Source organism: Typopeltis vanoorti, chromosome 13 (genome assembly GCF_054136105.1).
Source record: "Typopeltis vanoorti isolate ZY-2024b chromosome 13, IOZ_Tvanoo_1.0, whole genome shotgun sequence".
NCBI classification, from domain to species: Eukaryota; Metazoa; Arthropoda; class Arachnida; order Uropygi; family Thelyphonidae; genus Typopeltis; species Typopeltis vanoorti.
The window spans coordinates 79,435,738-79,463,488 of NC_143561.1; the positions used below are offsets into that span (position 1 = coordinate 79,435,738).

The 27,751-nt window shown below is 35.9% G+C and overlaps 1 protein-coding gene across 6 annotated transcripts in view; it reads right to left on the minus strand.

Moving 5' to 3' along the window:
• LOC150100308 (CUGBP Elav-like family member 4) overlaps positions 1-27,751 on the minus strand; it is an 865,263-nt gene that overhangs the window by 123,022 nt on the left and 714,490 nt on the right. For all 6 annotated transcript variants that reach the window (XR_016549221.1, XM_090402317.1, XM_090402318.1 and 3 more), the window contains 2 exons: positions 25,194-25,337; positions 14,359-14,518 (listed from right to left, as the gene is read on the minus strand). Coding sequence is in view for 5 of the 6 variants with exons in the window: in XM_090402317.1 (XP_090258443.1) it covers positions 14,391-14,518; positions 25,194-25,337 (272 nt within the window). In the remaining variant the exon portion in view is untranslated. The remainder of the gene's footprint in view (positions 1-14,358; positions 14,519-25,193; positions 25,338-27,751) is intronic.

Consider the following 27,751-nt stretch of genomic DNA (forward strand, 5'->3'; position numbering starts at 1 on the left):
ATGCATATTTCTCAATGCTAGCCATGATATCTGAGTGGACAGCATGTCTGTTTAGTTCCCAGATTATCAAATACTTAGCCTGCCCTTAGGTAGCACATATGGTTAACATTTAAGGTATATTTCACTTCACTTTTTTTTTTTTGGTGATTTATATTAATAATGTCCGTGCGGTTAGCCAAGTGGCTATGCACTTCGCAACCATATGCCTGGGGAAGGAGTGTCCTAGGTTTGATTCCTGTCGACGACATGAGGAGTTTAAGGATCTTCCTCAGCCATAGCCAAGTTAGCTGGGCTTGGGCATGGAAAGCAGGGTTTTTTCCCCAGTTTATCCTGGGGTTTTCCCTCCCGCAAAGCAGGCAAACCAGCCCTGTGAACACACGCTTCAAAAGACATGGGATACTACTGGGAATAAGGAGTAACCAACCTATTCCACGGGTTTATTGGTTACGGAAGCTTATGCGGTAAAATGTGTACGAAGGCGTAACATATGATGACGATAATATTAATAATTTGTGGTGTAGTTTATAGCATATGTTTGTTTATGGCTGATCAGAAGTAGCTTAGGATTTTTGATGAGTAATTAAACCAAGCAAGGCATAAGTTCAAAACTTTAGTTCAAAGTTAAAAAAAAAAAAAAAAAAAAAAAAAAAAAGAAGAAATCACAACATATTAATGATTCATTAATATGCTGTAGATAATGACTGGGATGGTTTGGAGGAGAAACATGATTCTAACTTTAATGTATACAGGCCTTGTCTCTTACTAGGGTACAACCAAAGCAACATGGGAAGAACTGTCACAGTTAAGCAGGTAGAAAAGAAGGAGGACTCAGAGAATATTTCTTTGTGGCTGTAACAGCAAAAGGCATAAAGGAAAAGGTGATGCCAAAAATCAGAGAGTTAGGCACACCAGAGGTGCTTGAGAGATATTAGTAAGGAGGCAATGTCGATCATAAGTGAAAGAAGGCCAGAGTCATTAGTGCTTATATACTAACTCAGGTTTTTGTTCCTCATTCAACTGTACATCCTACTCATAGTACGACTTAGGTATCACTTCCATTTTTGTACTGCAACCTGGCAAAGAAACAGTAATTGAAATCAGCCACCTCAGTTAATGGAACAAAGGATGAAAACAGATACTGTCTCTGAATCTTCTATTAGCATGCATCAAGGTGCTATGTCAACTGCAGTGACAAACAAGCTTTCCATTCTGATCACTATTGGATTAGTCAATACTCAACCTCATCTCACAGCATCAGGATCACGTGGAGACAGTCAAGCAACAGTTCCTTGTTCCTACTTCAGTTTTCCACATCCAGTTAGATTAATCAGGTATAGTATACCATATTGAACTCAGTTGATATAGCACCTTAGTTTATGCTATCACCAAAACCAAGTTGAATCAACATCATATGAAGATGCATGAAATATGAGATAGGAGTTTTTGAGTCAGATTTGTGCTTTATAACTATGCTTTAAGGATTAAAATTGTCACTTCCTTCAACAAGACCAGAAATGCTCAAGTATGGAGGTATAAAAGTTTTACAGTAGCTACAGTGAATAGTTCAGAGGGCCTGGACAGAAGGATGAATTCCAGATGATTGGAGTAGAGCTCTCATAGTACCCATATATAAAAAGGAAAATAAAACTGATTGTGAGAATTACAAAGGTATTTCTCTACTGAGTGTTCATGGTAAAATTTATGCCAGTATACTTGAGAAATGGTTGAGAAGGATTGTGGAAGAGAAGCTTGGTGAGGAACAAGCTGGATTCAGGCCAAACAGAGGCTGTCAGGATCAGATCTTCGCCTTACGACAAATAGTCGAGAAATCATGGGAATATAACAAAGATCTGTATTTAAGTTTGGTAGATCTGAAAAAAGCATATGACAAGGTGCCAAGAGAGAAGCTATTCAATACACTACAGTTATATGGTGTCAGTGGAGCATTATATCAAGCAATACTTAGTCTTTATTTGAGTCATAAGTCAGCAGTTAGAATTGAAGGCAGTACAGGAAGATGGTTTAATGTTAAATCTGGTGTGAGACAAGGATGTTCATTATCCCCTCTGTTATTCATTATCTATATGGATCACATTATGAAGGAAAGTGGTATTAAAAATGATATCAGAGTTGGAGATGTTAATGTCAGCTTTATGCATTATGCAGACGATGTTATACTTCTAAATAAATCCGCTACAAGTCTGCAAGATTCCCTTACTAAATTGAATAACTGTTGTAATAGATATGGTATGAAGGTCAGCAATAAAAAGACAAAGACAATGAAAATAGGCAAAATCATTGAAAATGTCAACTGCATTGTGAACGGAGAACCTGTGGAACAAGTAAAACATTTCAGCTGCTTAGGCACAATTTTTAGTGAAGATGGTAAATTAAATATGTAAATAGACAACAGAATCAACAGAGCCGGTATGGTAGGAAGTCAATTGAATAAATTCATGTGGAATAAGAGAGAAATTAGTCAGAACACTAAATTAGCTATATATATAAGACAGTGTTCAAACCAGTTTTAACTTATGGATCTGAGAGCTGGGTCAGAAGTAAAACACTGGACCAAAGACTAAAGACTGCAGATATGAGAATCCTGAGAAAGATTAGAGGTGTGAACAGATGGCATCAATGGCAATATCATATTAAAAATGAGGATATCAGGAAAGAACTTGACATTGTCAGCATCCAGGAATGCGTTAGCAGAGCTAATCTCAGGTGGTATGGTCACTTCAACAGAATGGGCGAGGAAAGATTAGCAAAACAAGTGTTCTTTGCCAGGTTGGCAGGAAAACGACCCAGAGGAAGACCAAGATATAGGTGGATTGATACGATACAAAGTGCCTTAGACGATAGAAATATAAGATCTGATAATGTTGGAGTCTTGACAAGTAACAGACTGATTTGGAGGAAAATTGTAGATATTAAGTTAGTAATGATGTAAATTTTTCATGTAGTATTATCATATCCTGTACACCCCTTGAGGGTACATGGAATTTGATGATGATTTCCTTCAACTCCTGGATTAGATTCTACATAACTGAAGATACTAGAAGACAATAACCAGATCTTCCCTTTAAAAAGGTTTTTGGAAGTAATTTGCACTGTCAGTTGTCCATTCTGTAGTATTAATTCACAAAGCTATTGTTGCAGATCTAAGGTTCTGGGGATGGCCTGCCATTGCTTTCTGGCCCTACATTGTCTATGCTTTGTTCCAAGATTATTACTATAATTATGGTATGGGCACCTCTATGGAGTGCGAAGACATTGTGGGAGACCTGAACTTTTCACACAATCTATCATATGTCTCCTTGAACCCATTAACAGACAAAGTGCTAACAACCAACTCTGGCAATCCATTCCATTCATTCACAACTCTCCAAGCAAAAAAAAAAAAAAAATAAAAAATCTAGTCCTCAATCTCCTATTAACCACACCTTTACTCAACTTTAGGGATAACCTCTTGTTCTTCTCCCCTCTAGACAAGTGCTGAAACATTTCCCTTGCATCAAGCCTATAAAACCCTCTAAGTAACTTAAATGTTTCTATCATATCCCTCTCTTTTTTGCCTGTCAACCAACTTCTGCAGTCCACACACACACACAATCTACCTTCATAGAGAACATTCCACAGATCACTCACCATTTTGGTTGCTCACCTCTGAATCCTCTCCACAACTTTCTCATCCCAAGAAACCCAGGAGACCAGACCTGAGCACAGTAATCCAGATGTAGACACATCAAGGCTTTATGAAGAGGAATAATAACTTCTTTATCTCTACTTGCTAGTGTGTACTTGGCCTCTGAAGTACACACTAGCAAGTACACACTTGCTAGTGTGTACTTCAGAGGCCAAGTAATCTTATAAGTTACTATAGCAATAAGTCCTCTAAAGTTCAACTATCTGTCTACCACCAGCACTAAATTCCATAGCTTCATCTATTTCCTGGAGTACAGTGCCATCAATGTGGTATATAGCTTTTAATCTATTTATCCCAAAATGCATAACTTTACATTTCTCTATTAAACTGACACCTATTACCTTTTGTCCATTCTGACAGCCTATTTAAATCATCCTGCAAACTCTTCATACATTGATTGATTCCACATTGCTCTACCTAATTTTGCAACATCAGCAAACAACTGAATATTTCCTTTCAGGTTATTTCCTATACCATTTATGTACAAATTAAACAGTGGTCCTAGCGTTGAACCATGCGGCACACCACTAGTCACAAGCTTTCGCTGGGATACTGCTCTTCCATATACCACTTTCTGATATCTATACAGCAGCCACGTATGTGGCTGCTGTATAGATATTTATAGATATAAACCAGTGTCATATCTACTCCCATTCGTTCTAATTTGCATAACAGAGCTCCATGTGCTATTAGGTCAAATGTCTTTGCAAAATTCAGTTTATTATAAAAAGTTAGTAAACAGCAAATTAAATGATAACCACAGTAATTAACTTTGATGAAAGTACATATATTTTGTACTGAAAATAACAGTACATTATCAGCATTTAGAAACAAGTAAATGAAAGAACAGGAATACAAGGTACATTACAATGATCAGTTTATCAATTAAAAATGGTTACTGTGAGCTAGAAATTAATATTAATAAATAATATTAAAACTTTTTTTATGTATATATAAAATGAGACTCTTCCAAACTTTTGTGAGAAAGAGACAATAGTTATGATTCTGATTTGGCCAATGTAAAAAGGTTTCTTAACTTTTTTTAAAAAAAAGACATTCATATTTAAAACTGATTCTATGGAGAAGATGAACTTCATCCCACCAGATGCTGTGTTTATTGTCAATACTAACTATGTAGTGCCAGACCAGACTTTTGAGGTTTCACATATTCTATGTAATATTGATGTTCACTAATTATTTTTTCCACAGAATGGCCCGTCTGCCCAAAATAGGGGAGTGTATATTAATGATATTGGTGAAGATTTGGATGGAGATATTCAGTTGTTTGCAGATGATGCAAAGTTGGGATGAACCATGAAGAGTAGAGAAGATGTTATGGCCTTACAAGAAGACTTGAATAAATTGAGTAATTGGGCATGGGAATGGGGATGTGAGTTCAATGTTGCAAAATGTAAGGTTTTAAATTTGGGAAACAAAGATGGGATGCAGAATTTATGCTTGGTGAGGATATATTGTCGGAGATGGAGGAAATAAGATATCTGGGGGTGATAATGGATAAGGATCTGAAATTTAGGGGACAAATGGCCAAAATTATGAAGACAACTCAAAGGCTTCTGGGAATGATGTGGAGGCCACTGACTTGTAGAAGTAGGGAGATTCTTGTTCCATTGTATAAGGCTTTGATTAGGCCACACATGGACTATTGTGCCCAGATTTGGCCACCTGGTTTTTTGAAGGATAAAGAGATGTTGGAAAGGGTCCAGAGGCAACTGACTAAGGTACTTTCTAACCTCTGGAATGTCGAGTATGAGGAAAGATTGAGAAGATGGAATTTGAAGAGTCTAGTGGACAGGAGGAAGAGGGGAGATATGATAGAGACCTACAAGTTAGTAAGGGGTTATAGGATCAATGTTGGAGAGGTTCTACAGAAAATAGTGGGAGATCGGGGGAGAACCAGAGGTCATCCCTGAAAACTGTATAAAGATGGTGTGAGTAGGGGAGTGAGAAGCAAGTTCTTTTCATGCAGAGTTGTGAATGATTGGAATCCCTTGCCTGAGAATGTGGTGTCTGCAGAGAATTTGAGTGTTTAAAGCACAGTATGATGAACTGTGTGTATGATATAAGGACCTCCCAGATGAGTCTTGGGTAATAATAATAATAAAAATATGTCAAATTATATTCACAAGGAATCTGGTAAACACCAGCTGAAGATAGAGGTGACAGTTTGTTTTTTCTAGATGGTAACAGATGAGAAATTTTACTGAATGGAAATTTTGTAGGAATAAGGTGAAACTCCTTCAAAATTCTACCAATAGTTCAGAGATATCAGGAATTGGAACCCTGAGGTCTGTTGAAGAATCCTTAGGTGTTGGACTATAGGAGCGAATTATCTGTTGGATTTGATGAGGATTGTAACCATTTAATTCCATTCAAGTTTTGAGAGACATTCTTGTTGTAAGCTTGTGGAAGAGGATCACACATTATACACTCCATTAATTAATAACTTGATAACACCAATCTTTTTGTTGAAAGTTTGTTGAAAGTTTATTTTTTCACTTGGTTAGAGTATAACAAAATTAGTTTAATCCTTTATCCAAGTGTGAGCAAACAAAGTTTGCGCCTGAAGTATCTTCAGGACTAGGGTAAAGTGATACAACACCAGAACAACTCGTTGCAAAGGTGGAGAAAGCTACCAACACTCCTAACTCAGTATCTCCTATAATGCAAAACACATCTCCTCAATAAAGACCTCAATAAAGGTCGAAACTAGTCTGGGTAGTGGCCCTTCCTTTAATGCATAACATTAGACATATCCGCAAGGAGATGTGTTTTGCATTATAGGAGATACTGAGTTAGGAGTGTTGGTAGCTTTCTCCACCTTTGCAACGAGTTGCCCTGGTGTTGTATCACTTTACCCTAGTCCTGAAGATACTTCAGGCGCAAACTTTGTTTGCTCACACTTGGATAAAGGATTAAACTAATTTTATTATACCAATCTTTTTGGAAGTGTGATGAGCAGACTTTTGATGAATGTATCTGCCAGTAAAGGTAGGTTTTCTTTTCTATAAACATTAGTTGACAAAGCATGAGGCTGTGCAAGTAAGAAGGATATCCAAGAATGGTAAACTACCTGTATTTTCTTATTCCATGATGAATTGAATGCATGGGTGAATGCTATTGATCTGTTGTAGTAAAGTGTAAGTTCATTTTCAGAATGAGGCCAAACATCAAAAATATCATCAATGTAATGAAAACAAAGAGAGGGTTGGGGATGAATGGATGAGAACGAGATATCATCCAGATGGTTTTAAAAGGTAGAGATGGAAAGACACCGATGACAGATTATATAACAAATTCAAAGATATTCAAAACATCAGGAGGAAAATCATCATATAGCAAACTAATAGTGTCAAATAACAGATTGTTGGTAAATAGAGACACAATGTCAAAACTGATTAACATATCCAAACTCTTGTATTTGAATATAAGATTCAAATACAAGAATCTTAGATTTTTATATTTTTGATTTCTTTGAGAAAATGTGTGGAATTCTTGATAAATGATCTACATTGTCCAATGTGAGCAGTTAATAAATGTAAAAGAAATTTAGTAGTTCTATAGGTGAGAGTCCAGCTGAAAAATTACTGTGGTTATTGTGTAATTTGCTGTTTATAGTTATGCCACAGGTACCTTTAAAGAAAAAAGTTGGTAAATTACTAAGGCATGATGCCCCTCATAGAGTATTATATTCTTATCCACCCATTTTTGAATTCTCTTTTAGAATAATTTTTCCAGTTCTTTTGCCACCATTTCTGAGATACTGATTGATCTATAATTTGCTATTGCAGTCTTAGAACCTCCTGTATGCAAGATATTTAGCTCTCTTCCCACTTCTTTGGGAATCTACCAGTGCTAAGACTTAAATTAAAGAACCTCAGAGGCATCGCCATTTGTCTTGCAAATTTCTGCATAAGCTGTTACCCCAACTAATCCCACAGCTGTATTTACATTGGGATTCTGCAGTATCCTAAGAACCTCCAATTCATCCACTTCTGTTTCCACATCAGTCTCTGTCATAGCATTAACCTCACTAGGATGATACACCCTTGCAGAGTGGTCATTCAGTAACTCAACTATTTTATCTGCTTGTTACTTTGTGGCCATCAGCACTCATTAAGGTTATTCTTCCATAGTGATTCTTCCTCTTACTTGTCACATAGCAAAAGAACTCTTCAGGATATCCTTTGGTCTGCTTGGCTAGTTTCTTTTTGTAATCAGATTTTACCTTCCTTACCATATTGGTAACCTTCTTGTCTGTCCCTTAATGTTCATGAGTTTGCTGGTCACCTTTCTCCTTATATATCCTGTATAGCATTTCGTTTTCTGAAGCTCATGCTTAATGATATTACACATTTATCTAACTTCTACCTGATTAACCATCCTTAAATTAGGCACAGTAGTCCCCCAGTTATCCACAGGGGATATGTTCCAAGAGCACCCCCCCCCAGATAGTACCAAACCCTATATACTATTTTTTCCTATACATACCTATGATAAAGTTGATGAAGTTTAATTTATAAATTAGGTACAGTAAGAAATTAACAACAACGACTAATAATAAAATAGAACAACTATAACAATATACTGCAATAAAAGTTATATGAATGTGAAGGGAATCTTAGCAACCTCAGCATATGATTTTTTTTATTATTTATTTATCATTTTATGAAGTCAAGAACTTTCACCTTTTCACTTAAAAGGAAGCACTTTACAGCTTCTCTTTGGCATATCCTAATTGCAACATCACTACTCGTGCTTTGGGGCCAATATTAAGTAAAATAAAAGTTATTTGAATACAAGCACTGCGATAGTCAATGCAGCTACTAAGTGACTAACAGGTGAGTAGTGTATACAGTACAGCGTGGATGTGATGGGCAAAGGGATGATTCACATATCCCAGGCGGGACAGTGCGAGATTTTATCGCATTACTCAGAATGGCATGCAATTCAAAACTTATAAATTGTTTATTTCTGGAATTTTCCATTTAATATTTTTGGACAGGAATTGACCACGGATAACTAAAACCATAGATTGGGGGGGGGGACTACAGTATACAATTTAATATAGCTTCCTCTAGCCCCTTAATTATTTTCTCATGCACTACAGCTTCAAGCTTCCTACTAAGCTTGTCATAATCACCTGCCTCATTCTTCTGCATATATATCCCTTCCTGACATAATATTCCTAATTTTTTTACAATCTCTCAACTCAAGGCCACATGGTCACTTTTGTGTTGCCACCTTAGTTATGGATAGCTCTTCTGATTCTAGCACCAGATCCAATACTTTTGCATCTCAAGTCCCCTCTATCACATGCTGCCTCAAGTAATTATCTCTCAATAGGTGTATAAATTCCATTTCCTTCCTACCATGCGATCTCTCTTCCTTCCAATCTGTATCTCCATAGTTGACGTCCTTCAATGATAATTACTTGACCTGCACTCATTGTACTAATTTGCTGATGTATGTCTTCCATTGGCCTTGATCTCACCCCCAGACTGCTTCAAATGAACTACCACCTCCCACCTATCTCTTATTCTTTTTTGCTGCAATTCATCTTCTATCATCAGCAGTACCCCCTCCTGCATCCTATCTTCTTTATCTTCCATGAAAATACTAAACCCTGCTCTTAGCTAAGTTTCACTAATGCCTATAACTTTTGGCGAGGTTGCACTAACCAATGGCAAAAACTCTTATTCCTAATACTTCTGGCATTAGTATATAGAAACTGCAGCATCCATTTAAGCTGTCAACATCTTTACTTCCTGAATTGATTAACTTATACAATACTTTTGTTGGAATTTTTTTTTCAATACTTTTGTTTGAGAGACTAGATTCTGCATTTGTTGGTCATTCTCCCATGTACTCACTTCATAGGTGCCTTCACACACATTCACCTGCATCCACCCTAATTGCTCTTCCTGAATTTGTGCCTCAGCATGCTCGGTGACCAAAGCTCTCTGTATGCACCTAACACCAAAACCATTTAGATGAAGCCTGCCAGTATTATGCAAATTCTTCTTTCCATCAAACTCAGGCCATAGAGCCACAAACTCTACATCATTCCTTCTGTGCAATCTGCATATTGATTCATTTGCTATCAACTCCTTCCATATCACAGCATGGCAGGAGACTTACAGTCTTTACTTTATCACTCTTTATTTTTCTTTATATTGATTACATAAAATATATGGGAAGATTAACTGATACAAGAACAAAAGTAGAAATGTGTGTGTGTGTGTGTGTGTGTGTGTGTGTGTGTGTGTGTGTGTGTGTGTGTGTGTGTGTGTGTGTGTGTGTGTGTGTGTGTGAGAGAGAGAGAGAGAGAGAGAGAAAAACAAGGAAGAAATTGGGTGATGAATAGAAGATATGAATCATTTAAGAGAGAGAGACAGCATTTACACATAGTACTTCACAGATGAAGTGTAATTGCAGAAACATCTGGTGAGTTGTACTACTGAGAAGAGAAAGAAGAGATGTGAGAGAAGACAAAAGAATGTTTGACTGAGCAGGAGAGGGAGAGAATAATATTCCATGATATGGGCAGTGCTAGATAAGAGCATGACAAAACATGCTTCCCAAGGTGCAAAGATTAATGATGTTAGTGAGACCATTAGGATGCAGAAAAGCAAAGTGAAAAAATTAATCATTTTGACAGGTACATACAAATGATTTTGACAAGTATGGTATGAGGGAAGACATGAAGTAGTTACTGGACGTAGATAAAAACAAGGGTGAAAGTAAAGATAATAAGTCAGTTGCCACAGTATGAGAGAAGCAAGTTGAGAAGGAGGCTCCATCCATCATCTATTCATTGGACATCATCAGATGCCATATGGTCACTCAGTTGTTTGGTGATGTGTCACACCAGTTTTTGCCAGGTAGTCATTTTATATGTTTATCTGGAGGCTTCAACTCCTTAAAGATCAGTCATTCCAGACACATCATCCATCCATCCATCTCACTGACAGTCTACTCATCCTCTTTTTCCAGGAACTTTATCTTCTGTTACTATTATGAGAAGTCCTCCTTCCATCCTCTAAATGTGTCCAAAGTATTTCAACTTTCTTCTGCCAATATCCTTAAGAAGCCTTATAGTTCTACTGATCCTTTCTAGCATCCATCCATTTGTCTGCCTAATTTTTTGATTAGGAGGTCTTATAGAATGTAAGCAAGTTGCTCAGACATGAGCTTCCCTTAGTAAACGCATGCTGTATATTGCAAAATCATCACCACCTCTCCAGAGATGTCGAAGGTTGATATTTGGAAACTAGAGCTATTGCTTTAATTTCCCTGATTTTGTACTTACATTCTCATTCCATTCAACAGCACTTTACAAAAAATTAGAATAATCAAAGAAAATGTGTTGAATGATTTGCAATTCTAATTTCTTGCATAGAAAATAATTATTACCAAATATGAATTTAGCATCATCTAAATTTACATACTTTATAGATTATATAACCATGTAAACACATAAAAATGTAATATAAATTATAAGAAAACTATTATTTGAAAATATTCACAAAATTAGAATAATGAAAAAATAAATGCACAAAAATTACAGTCAAAGGGAAACAACATGATCATTAGTATTTGTTGCATCACCCTTAGCTTTTATGACCATTTGTAAACAGTTGGGCATATTATTTACTAGCTGTTCACTGTCTTTTTTTTTATCAAAACATGCGCATATGGTCTGCAGACTAGAAAGAAGTTCATTTTTGTCTTTTAGGGTAACTTCTTGAAGACGATGCTTCATAATTCCCCACAAATTCTCAATGGGGTTTAAAACGGGCGAGTTTGCCAGCCAAGGAATTGCATTGATTTACCTTTCTTTGAGCCATCTAGTAGTGGTCTTGGAAGTGTGACAAGAAGCTGAATCTTACTAAAAAAAAAGGAAATCACCATCACATAAAGTGATGGTGATTTCCATCACTTCCAATATAAAGTGCTCAAGAATTTCTTGGTATACACTATAGAATTGACTCTTTTGTACACAATACACAGCCTACCTGGACCCTCTGAGGTCATACAAGCCCATACCATGGCACAGGTTGCAAATTTCACTGAACATTTCATATATTCTTTATCAAATGTTGAAAGTTTATTTTTCACTTGGTTAGACTAAATTTAGTTTAATCCTTTATCCAAGTGTGTGCAAACAAAGTTTGCGCCTGAAAGTATCTTCAGGACTGGGGTAAAGTGGTACAACACCGGGCAACTCCTTGCAAAGGTGGAGCAAGCTACTAACACTCCTATCTCAGTATTTCCCATAATGCAAAATAAAGGTTGAAACTAGTCTGGGTAGTGGCCCTTCCCTTAATGCATAACATTATACATATCCGCAAGGAGATGTGTTTTGCATTATGGGAGATACTGAGATAGGAGTGTTGGTAGCTTGCTCCACCTTTGCAAGGAGTTGCACCACTTTACCCCAGTCCTGAAGATACTTTCAGGCACAAACTTTGTTTGCACACACTTGGATAAAGGATTAAACTAAATTCATTATATCTTTATCAAATGCTTCTTGCTTAAGACACCAAACATGTATCCCTTGATGACCATGGAACACACAAAACATACTTTCATTGTTAAAAAGTACCTTTTTCCAGTCCCCATGACAGTCTTTGCTTACACCATTGCACTCTAGCTGCCTTTTGCTTGGAAGTCATAAGTGGCTTCATCTTAGGCACGTATGATTTAAAACCCAATTTGTGAAGTCATTCCAACATCATAGATTTAGATATATTCACACCTAGTTCTTTCCATCTCCTGTGAAAATATCTTCACTTCAGAAGCGGTTTTTCTTCAACCTCCTCTCATTTCTTGATGTAGTTATTACCTTTCGACTAATATTGCACCGATTATTTTGAAAACTACAGTTATTAGAATACCATCTCAATACTTTGCTTGTGCTTGCTTGAGAACATTTTAATTCCTTGGCTATAAACTGTTAAGTTTGGCCTTCTTGTATAGACACCATATGAAATTTCTTAGCTTCCGATATGTTACTTGTTTGACCCATGTTTAGCAAACGATTAACTGAAATCCACAGGCAAATGATTCTTCACACACGAGTCAGTCCCACAGCTACTGAAATATATGCTATTTTTATGCTCTCCTCAAAATGAATTTGGAATATTCTAATATTCTGAACCATGTTGAAAATTATTCTAATTTTGTAAATGTTTTCAAATAACAGTTTTCTTATAATTTATATTACATTTTCATATGTTTACATGGTTATATAATCTACAAAGTATGTAAATTTAGATGATGCTAATTCATATTTGGTAATAATTATTTTCTATGCAATAAATTAAAACTGCAAATCATTCAAAATCATTCTATTTTTGGATTTGGAAGTGCAATGTTAATGTGATGTTAAGAGCTTTAATGGAACGTGTGCTAGACATCTTAAAATTTTCACACTTTGGTGTGATGTGATATCCAATGTCATTGTGTTGGTGGGATCAGGCTAGGGATCTTGGAGTTTTAGTAGACAGGACATTAAAGTTCAAAGGCTATGTAGTAAAGATTGCAAATACAACTCAGGGGATAACTGCAATGCTGAAATGAACCTTTGATATGTAAAGATAAGGAAGTTGTTTTGCCTCTTTACAAGGCCTTGATAAGACCTCATTTGGACTATAGGTCTTATCTTCAGGTTTCCATGGTGTTTCTTAAAGAAGCATGTTAAAAATGATATCAGGATTGTGGAATACTGATTATGAAGAAAAATTGAGAATTTGTAGACTGCATATATTAACTGACATATATTAGCAAACAGGAGAAAGAGAGATATGATTGAGACTTACAAACTGCTGAATGGGTCATACAGGATATCAGTAGATGGAATTTTTCATTTTATGGAGGGTGGGGAAAGGGCAAGAGGCCATTCTTGGAAGTTAAGAATGAAATGAATGCTGTCAAGAAGGGGGCAAAAGTTAATTTTTTTCCCTATAGATAGATTACTGTGTGATTGAAACTGAATGACATTGAATGTTGGGTGTGCAAGGAGTGTGAATGAATTCAAGAACAGGTATATGCTGTCTTGTATAAGGCTTTAATATTATTAATCAAACGAGGTCTCTCTTAATATTATTATTAAGAGAGACCTCTAGGGACTCAGGGACTCAATGAGGGATTCTCTTAATAATAATATTTATGTTGGTATTTCTGTACTTCTATTTTTATTTTTCAGTGTAGGTATTAACACTTTTTATTTTGCATTTGGCCACAAGTGATGTCAAATGATTCTGTGTTACATGCTCATTCTCTTTTTATTCGAAAGTTCAATGTAAGTACATCATGAAATGCTATATTAAAGAAAATCTTAGATCCAGAAATCATAGGATTTAAGTTGTAATAAGTTGTAATTGAATATAATGGTCTTAGATTAATATTAAAAAAAAAAAAAAAAATCAGTGGATAAAAGTAGAGGTGCTTGAGATCCTTTCCCATTGAAGGAGGTATTTATCATTCTCCTCTCCCAGGATGGCTTAATTTGAATATGTGTATTCAAAACTTTATACAGAGCCAAAAATGTAACACTAGACATAGAATCAAATCCATTCTGCATATTATATTAGATACCATATTCTCAGATCATATATTCAGACACTCACCTTAAATAAATTCAGAGGGGAGGGGAAGATTGTTAATATGGTCTATTGGCATCTTTGGGGCGTTTCAACTGAACTTTGAGGCGTTTCATTCCTATTTGGAATCCATTCATGGCTTGGATGGCAGCCTGGGCACTGGCAGGGTTGTCAAAACTGACAAAACCTGGTTTACAGAAAAAATAGTAATTAAGAGTTTATAAAGATGGGCTACATAGGAGAAAAATAATCTCTAGATTTGAAAAATCTGATAATTCTATTCCAAACATGAAAACATCGCAATGAAATTATTATTTATTATGCTTCTGCAAAACTATATAAGCCTAATTAATTAAGTTTAATTATATGTTTCATTATTATAATTATTACCCAAGACCCCATGTAGTCAAAGACTTATCTAGGAAGTCCTTTTATCAAACACGCAGCTCATCATACCATGCTTTAAACACACTCAAATTCTCTGCAGACACCACACTCTAAGGAAAGGCATTCCAATCATTCACAACTCTGCATGAAAAAACCTGCTTCTCACACCCTCCTTATACAACTTCCAGGGATGACCTCTGGTTCTCCCCTGATCATTAATTATTTTCTGTAGAACCTCTCCAGCACTGATCCTATAACAACCCCTTACTAACTTGTAGGTCTCTATCATATCTCCTCTCCACCAGACTCTGCAAGTTGCATCTTCTCAATCTTTCCTCATACTCGACATTCCAGAGGTTAGAAACTACCTTAGTCAGTCGCCTCTGGACCCTTTCCAACATCTCTTCATCGTTCTGAAAATCAGGTGACCAAATCTGAGCACAATAGTTCATGTGTGGCCTAATCAAAGCCTTATACAATGGAACAAGAATCTCCCTACTTCTACAAGTCAGTGGCCTCCACATCATTCCCAGAAGCCTTTGTGTTGTCTTCACAATTTTGGCTATGTGTCCCCTAAATTTCAGATCCTTATCAAAACTATCATCCAAGATCTCTTATTTCCTCTACCTCCGACAATATATCCTCACCAAGCAGCATAAATTCTGCATCCCATCTTTGTTTTCTAAATTTTAAAACCTTACATTTTGCAACATTGAACTCGCATCCCCAATTTACAGCCCAATCATCCTCAATTTATTCAAGTCTTCTTGTAAGGCCACAACACCCTCTCTACTCTTCATAGTTCGTCCCAACTTTGCATCATCTGCAAACAACTGAATATCTCCATCTAAATCTTCACCAATATCATTAATATACAAGTTAAACAGCAATGGCCCTAAAACAGACCCCTGAGGCACACCACTAGTAACTTTCCTTTTTTCTGGATATCGCTCAACTTGTTGATACCTATCAGATAACCAGTCTCCAATCCAATGCACTAATCTAATATCCAACCCCATCCACTCCAGTTTAACTATCAACTTATCATGCGGTAATCTATCAAAAGCCTTTGCAAAATCTAAGTATATTACTGTGTATCCTTCTCCTCTGTCCATGGAAGCAGTCACCTTATTGTAATAAGTAAGTAGATTACTAAAACATGACCTCCCCTTAGCAAATCCATGATGTCCATCAAAAGATAATACCTTTGTTGTCAACCCAATTCTGTATCCTAGTTCTCACAAGCTTCTCCAACAACTTAACTACAACACCTGACACACAGATAGGCCTATAGTTTGATGCTTGAATTCTATCACCTCCTTTATGAAGTGGCACAACCTTGCCCTCCTTCCACTCCTTAGGAACTTGACCGAGTGCAAGACTCGGATTAAAAAAATATGTCAAGTCCAGCGTCAACTCCCTGGCACATTCCTTCAGAATACGTGGTGATATATTATGAAGTCCCAGAGCCTTATTTACATCTAGGTTGCTCAACTCCCCACACACACATCTTGCTCACTTACAGTCAGTCTCTCTTCCCCATCGTCAACTGCTCTCAATCTCTCCATGAAGTCACATTCACAAGATTGAAAGAACTTTATGAACTGCTCATTAAGTATCTCCATCACACCTTCTGCAACAGCTGTCTTTATACCATTTTCTCCAATCAATGTTATCCTTCCATAATCACATCTTTCTTTTGCTGACTACATATCGAAAGAACTCCTTAAAATTATTTTTGGCTTCATTAGCTAACTGCTATTCATACCTCTCTTTAGCTACCCTCACCAACCAAGTCACCCGCCTTGCCTGGTCTTTGTAATCCTCATGGAATTGGTTATTTCCACTTCTCTTATGCTGCCTCCATAATGCCCTTTTTCTCTGTATTGCACACTTAATCTCTTTAATCATCCATCTCGCACCCACCTTATTTAACCTTCTCATTCTTGGAATACATTTAGACATTGCATCTACTAAACAGTTTTTGAAAATCCCCCAAGCTGCATTGATCTCTTTTCCAGCTAACTCCTCACTCATTCTATGCTACATCTGCAAGCTATCTCCTGAGCTCTTCATAATCCCCCCCCCCCCCTTGTAGTTCCACATATACCCCTTTTTTTTTTTTTTTTTTTTTTTTTTTTTTTTTTTTAACACAGAGGTCCTCACACTGCTGGCAACCACCCAGGTAATCACCTCATGGTCACTCTCACCAATTGGTGGGTGATTTGACACTTAATTTATAATTACATCCTCTGATGAGATGACCAAATCCAAGACCCTCAATCCTCGTGTGCCCTCTGTTACATACTGTCTGAGGTAGTTATCCCTCAAAAACTCAAGAAACTAATTTTCTTTACTTCCAGTTGCTATCTCATCATTCCAGTATATATTGCCATAATTAAAATTGCCCATAATGATCACTCTTTTCTTATTTGCTTGGCTAATTTGATTATATACATTTCATAGTCACTGCCATTCACGTTTCCTGGTCTATAACAACATCCAACAGTATTTCATTCCATTCACCTCTATCTCTCACCATACTGCCTTAAAACTACTGGCACTATTTCCCGGTAACATCTCTACTTTGTATGGACATAACTCTGTCTCTAACATCAATAGCACTCCCCCTCCCTTTTACCCCTTCTATCCTGATGAAACACATCATATCCTTCCATCTCTATTCCTGTCAGGATGTCGTCCTCATCTAACCATGTCTCACTTATTCCAACAATGTTTGGGTGAATGGACTCAATTAGTGGAACTATTTCATCTACCTTGTTTCTTACACTTCTAGCATTTGTATATAAACACAACAGCTCATTCCTGAATCTACTGCTAGTTCCACTGATAACACTCGTTCGATGTGATCTCTCCATGCTTGACTGGGGCCATTTCCCTTTCTGCTTATTCATTTTAGAACCCTTTTCAATTCCAACTGTTTCTTCTTGATCCCAGGTCATCCCATTCCTTTCCTGTCTACACATGCTCTTACGTCCTCTTGGAGCATCCACCTTTCTCATGCAGTGTATCCCTGTCCACCCTGAGCCTCCCTGTTCATCTTGCATACTCATTCTCTCATTTTCCATACTCATGCCACTTACTTCCTCATTTATAACCATCTCTTCAATCTCTCCTGTTCTCCCACATCACTTCTCACTTGATCTGATCCATTCTCTATACTCACTTCTCTACCTTCCAGCAACAGTCTCTCCAAATGACTCATACCATAACCACTCAAATGCAGTCCATCGCTCCCATACAGTTCACTTCATCCTTCAAACTCATTCCACACATTTACAAATTGTAATTCCCTCTCATGTTTTAAAGCAAACTCTTCCATGATAATCTAGTATCAATATATCTGCTTAAATTTTTTTCAATAATCCTTAATTTATCCAAAATACTTTAAAACATAATGATTTATTTATTTTATTTTTATTTTTTTTATGTGACTATTAAGACAAACTAGTAGCAGCTGACTACAAAGATTCCAGTGCAAAAAAAGAATTTTGTTATACATGTTAATAAATTAATTCATGTATTATTACAACACAACTGCATGAAGTCCAAACACTCACTTCAAGTTGTGCAACATAAATTCCACAATACCCTGTCATACCACATCTTAAATTCATTCATAGTCCTCTTCCTGGTAACACTCTGGTAATGCATGCAGTCATCTACTCTCCCTTTTTCAAAAAGTAATCCTAAACACAAGAGGTTAAAAGAAACTATAGCACATGAATGGCACGTATAGAGCATAGATAAGAAGTGAGGAAGAAGAAACCTTGTGGAAGGTTTTTGGTATTGAGACCACATTATTACGTATTTAAAGAGTTAAATAAAAATAAGCAATTAAAACCTGATAAGTTTTTACATCATCTGGAGTACTGGTACCTAAAAGTTTTACAACACAAGCCTATTAACAATTAATTACACATATTAGATGTTTTTGATAACGTCACAATTGTAACATATAATTGATAAACCAGAATACAAATGGCAAATTCATTACTGTATGCATGTTGGAAGAGTGTTAGTTGTTCCTATCATGCGTGTTATATCCTAGGTCTATGGCAGTTGAATTTCTGATGAAGGCAGACCATACTTGATGTAAAATTAAGCCTTGATTTTTATTGCACTGTGTAGGGATCCTAAGCATTTGTGAGGCTTCTTTAAATTTCTTGTAAAACAGTTATAATCAATACATGACATTTTTGTTTGTTGCCAGAGAGTACTTGATAGCCAGTAGTGGTTGTGTGGAATGCCAGACATGATTTATCCTCTTTTTTTTTTTTGACGTCTTTTACACGTTCAGACATGTGGATCTCTCATGATCCTCCTATGAGGCCTACATAACAAATGCCACAAGAGCAATGAATCTCATAGATGCCTGGTTTATTCATGGAGGTAGAAATCTTGATATTTTTTGTAAAAGTAAAAAAGTCATGAAAAAACAGGCATCTATGAGATTCGTTGCTCTTGTGGATTTTGTTATATAGGCCAGACAGGAAGGTCGGGAGAGATCTGCATGTCTGAACAGATAAAAGATGGCAAAAAAAGAAGAGAGTATAAATCAGGCCTGGCATTCCACATAACCACTACTGGCCATAACTGTAATATAAAAACATAGCAGATAAAATACAGGGGAGCATTTCATGCCTATTTGGAATGAAACACTCCAGCACATGCCTGGAGGAATGTTTTTAATGAAATGTAGAAAGTAGGAGGAGTTGAGTAATGTTGATATAAATATCTTCAATATCTCTGGTTTCAGTGGTGGTGGTGATGGTACTAAGTAAACGTGTTTGTTGGAAGACAGTTATGAGCAATGTGATCATGGGAGAGAAAGGCAAGCAACAGATGGTGTGACTGGAAATATGAAAGAACTGCAGGGTGGTGCTGACTGTCAGTGAATCTCAAGTGAAGATAGGATGCTTGAAGAGGAAGATAGATGTATTGTGAAAGGAAGTGGAGGGTAGGAAAAATTAGCTGACTTGTGTGGAGGAAGAGATTAGAAGCCTAGAAAGGCAGACTGATGAGAAATGAACAAGAAGTGCAAGAGAAAGTTATGGGAATGAGAAATGGATGTATCAAGGAATGAGAGAAAGTCAAGAGAGAGAGAGAGTAGAAGAGCAAGAGAATGCAAGATGATAAGAAGACGGATGATAAACAGGAGAGCAAGGAGGGAGAATGTTGGAGGAGAGCAAGTAAGGGATGAAGGTGAACAAGAAATTAGTGGATTTGTGAGGAGAGTAATGTATATGGAAATTCAATGATTTGTGGTGTGCAGAATAGAATGCAAGGACTGCATACCTGGATTAACAACAGAGTGTATGTATATGACAATAAAGGAAGATGAGAATGTAGATGATATGATACTGATGGTTGATACAAATAATCTGAGAAGTAGTGTAATTAGGGTGACTGGTAATTAGTTTACGGAATTAACAACGCATATAAAGTATATTAATTAAAGGTAACTTTAATGAATAACTTCTATATTTCGGCAACGTCACATTGCCATCTTCAGGAACATAAAGATATGGTATGTGCACGCAGGCACTAACACAAAGCAAATGAGGAAGAAAGCAAGAAACTAATATTGTTCCTAAAGTCTTAATGGTGCCCTCTGGTGGGCTAATTTGGTAGTCTTGGCAGTTGGGCTGAAGTTCTCATAATGTAAGTCTTCCAAATTTGGGGTAGTTTCATGCACCCAAATTTGTTGAGGTTAGGAACGTTTTTTAGAGCTGCTGAAGATTCTTTGAATAATCTTTCGTATTTAAACTTGCTGCGATGAATTATTTTTGTTTTCTTCCAACGAATTTTATGGTGGGTATCCAAGGCATGGTCTGCCAGCCCAGAGCGGCTGTACTGGTGAAACCAGATGTAGTCTTTGTGTTCTGAAATCCTGATATTTGTTGTTCTGCCTGTTTGGCCAAAGTAGGACAATTTGCAGCTGCAAGGGACCTGGTATACACCAGGTAGGTCTAGGGGAAGTGGTTGGTCTTTGGTAGAGCGGATAAGGGATGCCAACTTTTTATATGGTCTGTAACAGGAAGTAAGGTCATATTTTTTGAGGATATTGGTTATTTTCTCAGAGGTGCCCTGGATGTAGGAGATGGTGATAGACATGCAAAGGTGCAACGAGTTGCCCTGGTGTTGTACCACCTTAACCCAGTCCTGAAGATACTTTCAGGTGCAAACTTTGTTTTTCCTCACACTTGGATAAAGAGTTAAACTAAATTTATTATACTCTAACCAAGTGAAAAATAAACTTTAAAACAAGAATGTAACTATTTCTTGGCAAGTATAATTCAATGTGAAGAACCTCTAGAAGGATTTTTCAACTTTTAGTGAATTATCTGGTCTCATATGGAGGTAGCAAGGTTTTTCCTCCTAGAAACTAAGACTTTAAGACAAACAAATTGGCCAGAGAATGCATGCAAGTTACTGACAAAGAATACTGTAATTCAGGTTAACTACCCTTTCATCACATTAATTAGGTCTCTGCAATGCTGTTGAGCCTAACAGGAAGAGGATGATATGAAATAAACAACCACCTCACTTTCACATTGCCTTACTTTTAAAGGATGTCCTCTAGGTAAGTGTACACACTGACCATTGAGCTTTGTGTGGAGATGGGGGGGGGGCACAACACACAGTTCCTTGTTCTTCATATTAATTCACATAATAAAACCACATCTGAAGAGCACCATTGTAATATGTAACAAGGAGAAAAATGAAAATTATTCACACAGCACATATTTTGCTCCCATGTTTTATTGCTTTCAAGTGTTTTCCTCCCAAATCTCCAAATAAAATCACAGCAGCAGATCTTAAGGGGCCAATATCCCATGTAGTCCATAAGTACTTTGAGTGCCTCAAAATGTTACTTTTTTTTCTTCTGAGTTTAATACTAGCCATGCACAAGCACCAACAAAGTCCAATGACAGCACAGTGCAGTCAAACAGTAACAAAACCAATGTTAATGCAAAGTGTCATAGTGACACACTAGACATCACTCACACAAAAAAGGGTCATGTGTGTGATTTCTATTATAACTGGTTGCATGCTTGCTATGCATATATATATATATATATATATAGACAAACTGGCACATAAAATGCTTACCAACCTGAAAGACCCTTTCTTCTGTCCATTATGCTTTTTATAAAGATTTATTAAGGTTACAGTTTCTAACTTGTTTTAACTAATATGCCAGCCTTAATATGTTTACAGATCATTAAACATGTGGATGTGAAGCATAAATTATCTATTTCATCTGTGTATGGCCATTTCGATAGTTAAGCTGCATAAATAAACAAATACACAATACAAATTTTATGCACATAATTAAATTAAATTTTATGACTTTTCTATTTGAACAGTGTTAGACATAGGTTTTGTAGTTAGGCAGTTTATAAAGTATATGCCAGGCTGTTGGCCAAGTGGACAGTACATATGCTTTCCATATATAACTGACTATAGCTCTGAATGCCAACATACACATGGATGTTTGTGAAATGTCTTTAGATGGTAGATCTATTTCATTGCACAGCGTAAGACCACTACCCAGCTTATTGGAGGCCTGCAGTGGCTGAAAAAAAAGTGGCTCTCTACAGCAAGGTTTCCAAGATCATCTAACCATTATTCCACTCATCGTAATGCTATGGGTTTACAACCTTCTGTGTGTACCTGATTCATGGAGGGGGGGGGGGGGAGAAACTGAATCTAAAATCTTTACCTGTATAATTCTGCTTTCTTCCTGATAAATCATCACAATTATTTGTTAATTATTAGAATTTAACTATTTTGATCAAAATGAAGGAAGTATCAGGTAGCTAAAAATAGTTTGTGTGGTTTTTCATCATAAAAATTAAACAACTGCAGAAATTTTCATAAAATGTTTTATTTATTAAAATAAGCATCTTTACAATCTTCAACTCTTTCCCAACAAGATACAAGTTTGTAAATTCTGCTTTTATAAAGCGTTTCATATTTAGAAGTAATAAACCTAGCAACCTCTGCTTTAATCTCTGTTTTGTTGTGGAACTGTCTATTTTGTGTGATTGTCTAGTGCCAAAAAAAAAGGTGATAATTGCTTGGAGAAATGTCAGGAGAATATGGAGTATCTTCTCATGGGTAAGTTTTATAGTATGAGGGTTTTGCATTGTCCTGTAAGAATAGCACTTTCTTCCGATTAACTAGTCCTGGCTCTTTCTGAAGTAATGCATCCTGCACATGCTCGAGTAGATATCAGTTGTAATTGTTTAACCTGCAGCAAGAAACTCGTAGTGGACAATACCAACTCCAGTTCACCACACAAAAAGCATGGTCTTCTGGGGATGAAGTGGTGCCTTTGAAGTGTGTGTGGTACTGAATCGTTTGGTGACAACCAATGATAAGTTTGCTTCCTGTTAGAGTACAAGATCCATTTTTTACCAAAAGTGAGCAAGTAATTCGAAAACGGCTCGTTTTTATGATGTGAAAGAAGTAAAGAACAAATTGATAGCTTTTGAAGTTTATTGTCATCTGATAATGTATGTGGGACTCATTTGCTTAGCTTCCACGATTTTTCCAATTGATGCAAGTGTAAACGAATTGTTTCACCACTCACATTAAACATTTGTGAAAGTTCTTGACATGTTAATCGTAAATTATTTTCAAAAGCAGCACGTAATTCTTCATTATCAATAATGGAGTGTGTCTTCCTGAATGTGGTGCATCTTCAAGTGATTCATTACCATAAACAAATTTTTTAAACCATTTCTACACAGTATGTTCTGCTACTGCATCTTTTCCAAATGCCACATATATCTTATGGGACACTTCTGAAGCTTTCGAACCAAGTTTAAATTCATAAAGCAAACAAGCCTGAATTACACCAGGTTCAACTGACATTTTAAAAGGGCTCAAAGTCACAGAAAAAGAGTACACACCAAGATAGAGAGCACCGATTGATTGACACATATTTATGCCTTATGACACATGAAAAATTGAGCTCTGCAAACAACTACAAAATAAAACAAGTCATTGCAGTGAACTCTAATGAAAACCACACAAACTTTTTACCTGATATATATAAAAAAAGATAAATGAAAATGCATATATTACATAGAGTTAAATAATCCTGTATGTTAGAATTAACTTTAAATAAAGTTAAAAGAATCCTGAGAGATTTTTAGGACAACAATTTCAGGTAAATGAGTAACAGATGTAAGCTGTTACAGAGAGAAAGAAAGAGAGAGAGAAAGAAAAGAGAATGAGCTGCATTAGTAGCCAAGCATCCACAGCTCAGTGAGTAACGATGACCTTGGGTTTGAATTCTGTCTATAGAACTTTTCAACTGTTAGTCAGTTCAAAATGGAGGTGGCACAGATTATTATTATCCTGAAAAAGAGTAGGCAAACTAGTCGGAAGAACACATGCATTAACAGACATAATACACTGGCCTCAAAGCATGAGTTGTTTCAGCTGGAATTCCAAACAATTACAATACAGTCCACAGATCAGCAGCCTTAGAAATGAGACACGCTGTACAAATAGAAGACTGCAGATAATTTTTTTTTGTTACTGTTTTAATGTTTAATTTAGACCTCTTTCGATAAATTAAAAATTCACTCGAACTGGAATCTTTTAAAATTATCTGTTAAGTGTGCAAAAACTGTTTTTTAATATTCTTTTTAGTTACTTTGTGTATAAAGAGAAATCTCTGTGTTGGATTCTTTGTTGTTATAAGCTGTTGGACATCCCACAATTTTCTGATATCTTATTTGACCATAAGAAGAGAGTTGAACATGTTTGAATCAAGCTCTGAGAAATAAAGTGAGAAAAAAAATTTAATACCGTATCTCAATACAGTTCAGACATGAAGCCATATGAAAGCTAAAAACACATATGAGTTAGGACTTGAAGCCGCACACGTAATTTTTAGTTTTTTGCATAAATCTTACGCTGAAGTGCATACAAAAATACATTTTTATAATTCTATAATTGAAAGCATTTTTTGTCATCATCATCATCTACATTACAGAGATGCAAGTATTACTCTATTTTCTGGATAGAAACTAAAGTTTCTCTTCAGAAATTCTTATCTCATTTGATAGTAATTCTTATTAAAAAATGCTTGCACATAAAATACAAAATATCAAACACCCTTAGTAACCTGTTGCTTTTAAAACCTATGATAAGGCATGCTACAGTAACAAGCTGAACATCTAATATTCTGCATGTTGATGGCAGGATCTTTTCATTCAGGAGAATTTCTGTGCTAAAGAATGAATTGTTAAAAGGAAACTTTGGTTCTTATTTACAAAGAGAATAACTAAACACACACACACACACCACACAAATTAAAACGATCTCAGATCTTCATTTTCCACTAATTGATTTTTAGGTTCTACTTTATATAATATTGCACAATTTTTTTTATTAAAAAAAAAAAGGTATAACATTAATCAACATCATACCAAAGCATTTGCTTTGATTAGTGGCACGATCAATGAAGACTTTTGCACTGATGACACTACCAAATGGCATGAACATCTGCATTAATTCAGCATCTCCAAATTCTTGAGGTAAATGGTAAATGAAGAGATTACAACCCTCTGGACCTGAAAAGAAAATTATTATGACTCTGTTGCAAAGCAATAAAATTATTTCAACCACATAACTTGACAGAATTGTGAAAATTACTATCTCAAATGATTAGGGAAAAAAAATTATATATTCTTCTTGGAGGGAAATGCCATTTGCCCACAGGTTTTGGAAGAGGCAAGTATATTTATTCTCCCAACTATAAGAAGAAACTTTGATATGTAATCCCATAACTCAGTAAAATTGACTATAGAATATGTACACAGACCAATAAATAAATGCATACTAGATGGGATTCTAAATTAGTAAATTACATTATACTAGGAAACAGTTATATTCCTGTTTTCATCCTTTATCCAAGCTTAAGCAAAAAATACTTTGCACTTGAAGTTTCTTCATGACAAGGCTACTTGATTACAGAGGCTCAATACAATTAGGATTCTGAAACAACGCTGCTTATCTAAAATGCCTTGGATATGATGAAAGGTGGAGATTAGTTACTATATTTCTCTTTCTTATATATATATATTATATATATATATATATATATAAGAAAATCTTGTTCTTTTGTCTTTAAATATTAGACTCACACTAACCTTTATACACACAATACCTAATCATGCCTCCCAAACTCCTTCACTATTTCACTATCAGGGTAGCACTCATAACAAATTCTGGCAATCCATTCCACTCATCACACAAAAAATCTAGTCCACACACCCTTACTAACCCCACTCTTATGCAAATTCCATGGATGACTCCTAATTCTCTCACTGTTTGTCATGTTTAAAAAAAATTTCCTTCGTGTTGTCAATTTTATAAAATCCATTTAAGTTTCTATCACGTCCCCTCTTTTCTATCTGTCAACTAAACTTTTGTAATGCACGCACCTTCAACCTATCCTCATAGGGAATATTCCACAGACCTGTCACCAGCTTGTTTCTCGTCTTTAAATCTTCTTCACCACCTCCTGATCCATAAGAAACTCAGGTGACCAAATCTGTGCAAAATAGCCTAGATGTGGCTGAATCATGGTAGCCTTAAAACAGAGGTCATTATCCCTCTTTATAACTAGTTAGTGTTTTTTCTATGTCCAAGTAATCTCATTATCCTATATAAATAATTAAACACCATGTTTCATCACACCTATATTCCTACATTTCATATCAATCACTAAGACATCATCAGGGAAACAATATTAAAATTATAAAAACACACAAATTTGCACAAAACAATAAGTGGAAAAAATTAGACTGAAAGAATAGTCTTATGAGGAGTGAGTACCCTTTATTGGTGCTGTTGGTTAGCCTTAGCTGTGTTGGGCAGAGACCTAAGAATTAAAGTTTTCCAAATCTTGGGAAGTTTAATACAACCATGTTTATTAAGATTCTTCTTCATGTAGCTTCCTCAATGGAAGAGTGCAGCCATGTACTTCCTATCCTATCTGTTTGCACCTCTTCTTCTTGTTTCAGCATAGTAACATGATCCTGTCCATGACCTTATATCTCAAACCATGTCTTATTTTTACCTCTTGATCCTCTTCCCCATAATCTTTCCTTCAAAGGCTGTTAGTGTCCTCTGTCCTGCTGATCCCCTCAATGCATGCCGCCAGTCTCATCTTTCTCTGGATCATTTCCTGCAATAAAGATTTGTTTTCATTCTCTGTAGTACCTCTACATTTGTCACATGCTCTGTCCATTATTAAGATTAGATTGATTTTTTAAATCTGCTGAAGATATTAAAAAAAAAGCATTTCAACTTGTATTTTGGTCAAACTAGGAGATCTGCCTAGAAGAACATAAACAAATACATCTGTCACCATAAGTATGGTCAGTCAGCGCTTGCTGACAATAATTGGATACTGTGCACAGAATTAAATGGAAAAAAAATACTATGCCTCACCATAAAAATACAAATTTGAAAGATTTTTTTTAGAATCAGCAGGAGATTTAAAAATAGCAATCGAATCTTAATAAATATGGTTGTATTAAACTTCCCAAGATTTGGAAAACTAATTCTTAGGCCTCCAAGCCCAATACAGATAAGGCTAGCCAACAGCACACACAACCACAGAGCCCCCCCCATAGGATTTAGGCTTTCAGTCTAATACTTTCCACCTATTGTTTAGTGCAAATTTGTGTGTTTTTGCAACTTTAATATTGTTTTCCTGATGATGTTTCAGTGACTGAGTGAAATATAACAGTGATTAAGAATGTTGTTAATTTAATTATTTATGTGTGCTGTATTTATTCCACTAAACCTAAAAATAAGTTCAAACTAGCACATAAATCTAAATAATCCAAGTAATCAGTGTTACTTGGATTATTTAGTACCTAGCCTCACCAATTTGCCATAATTCAGTATCATCAATATAATACACAGTACAACTTTTCAATTTGAAGTGCATAATCTTATATTTAGAAAAATTAAA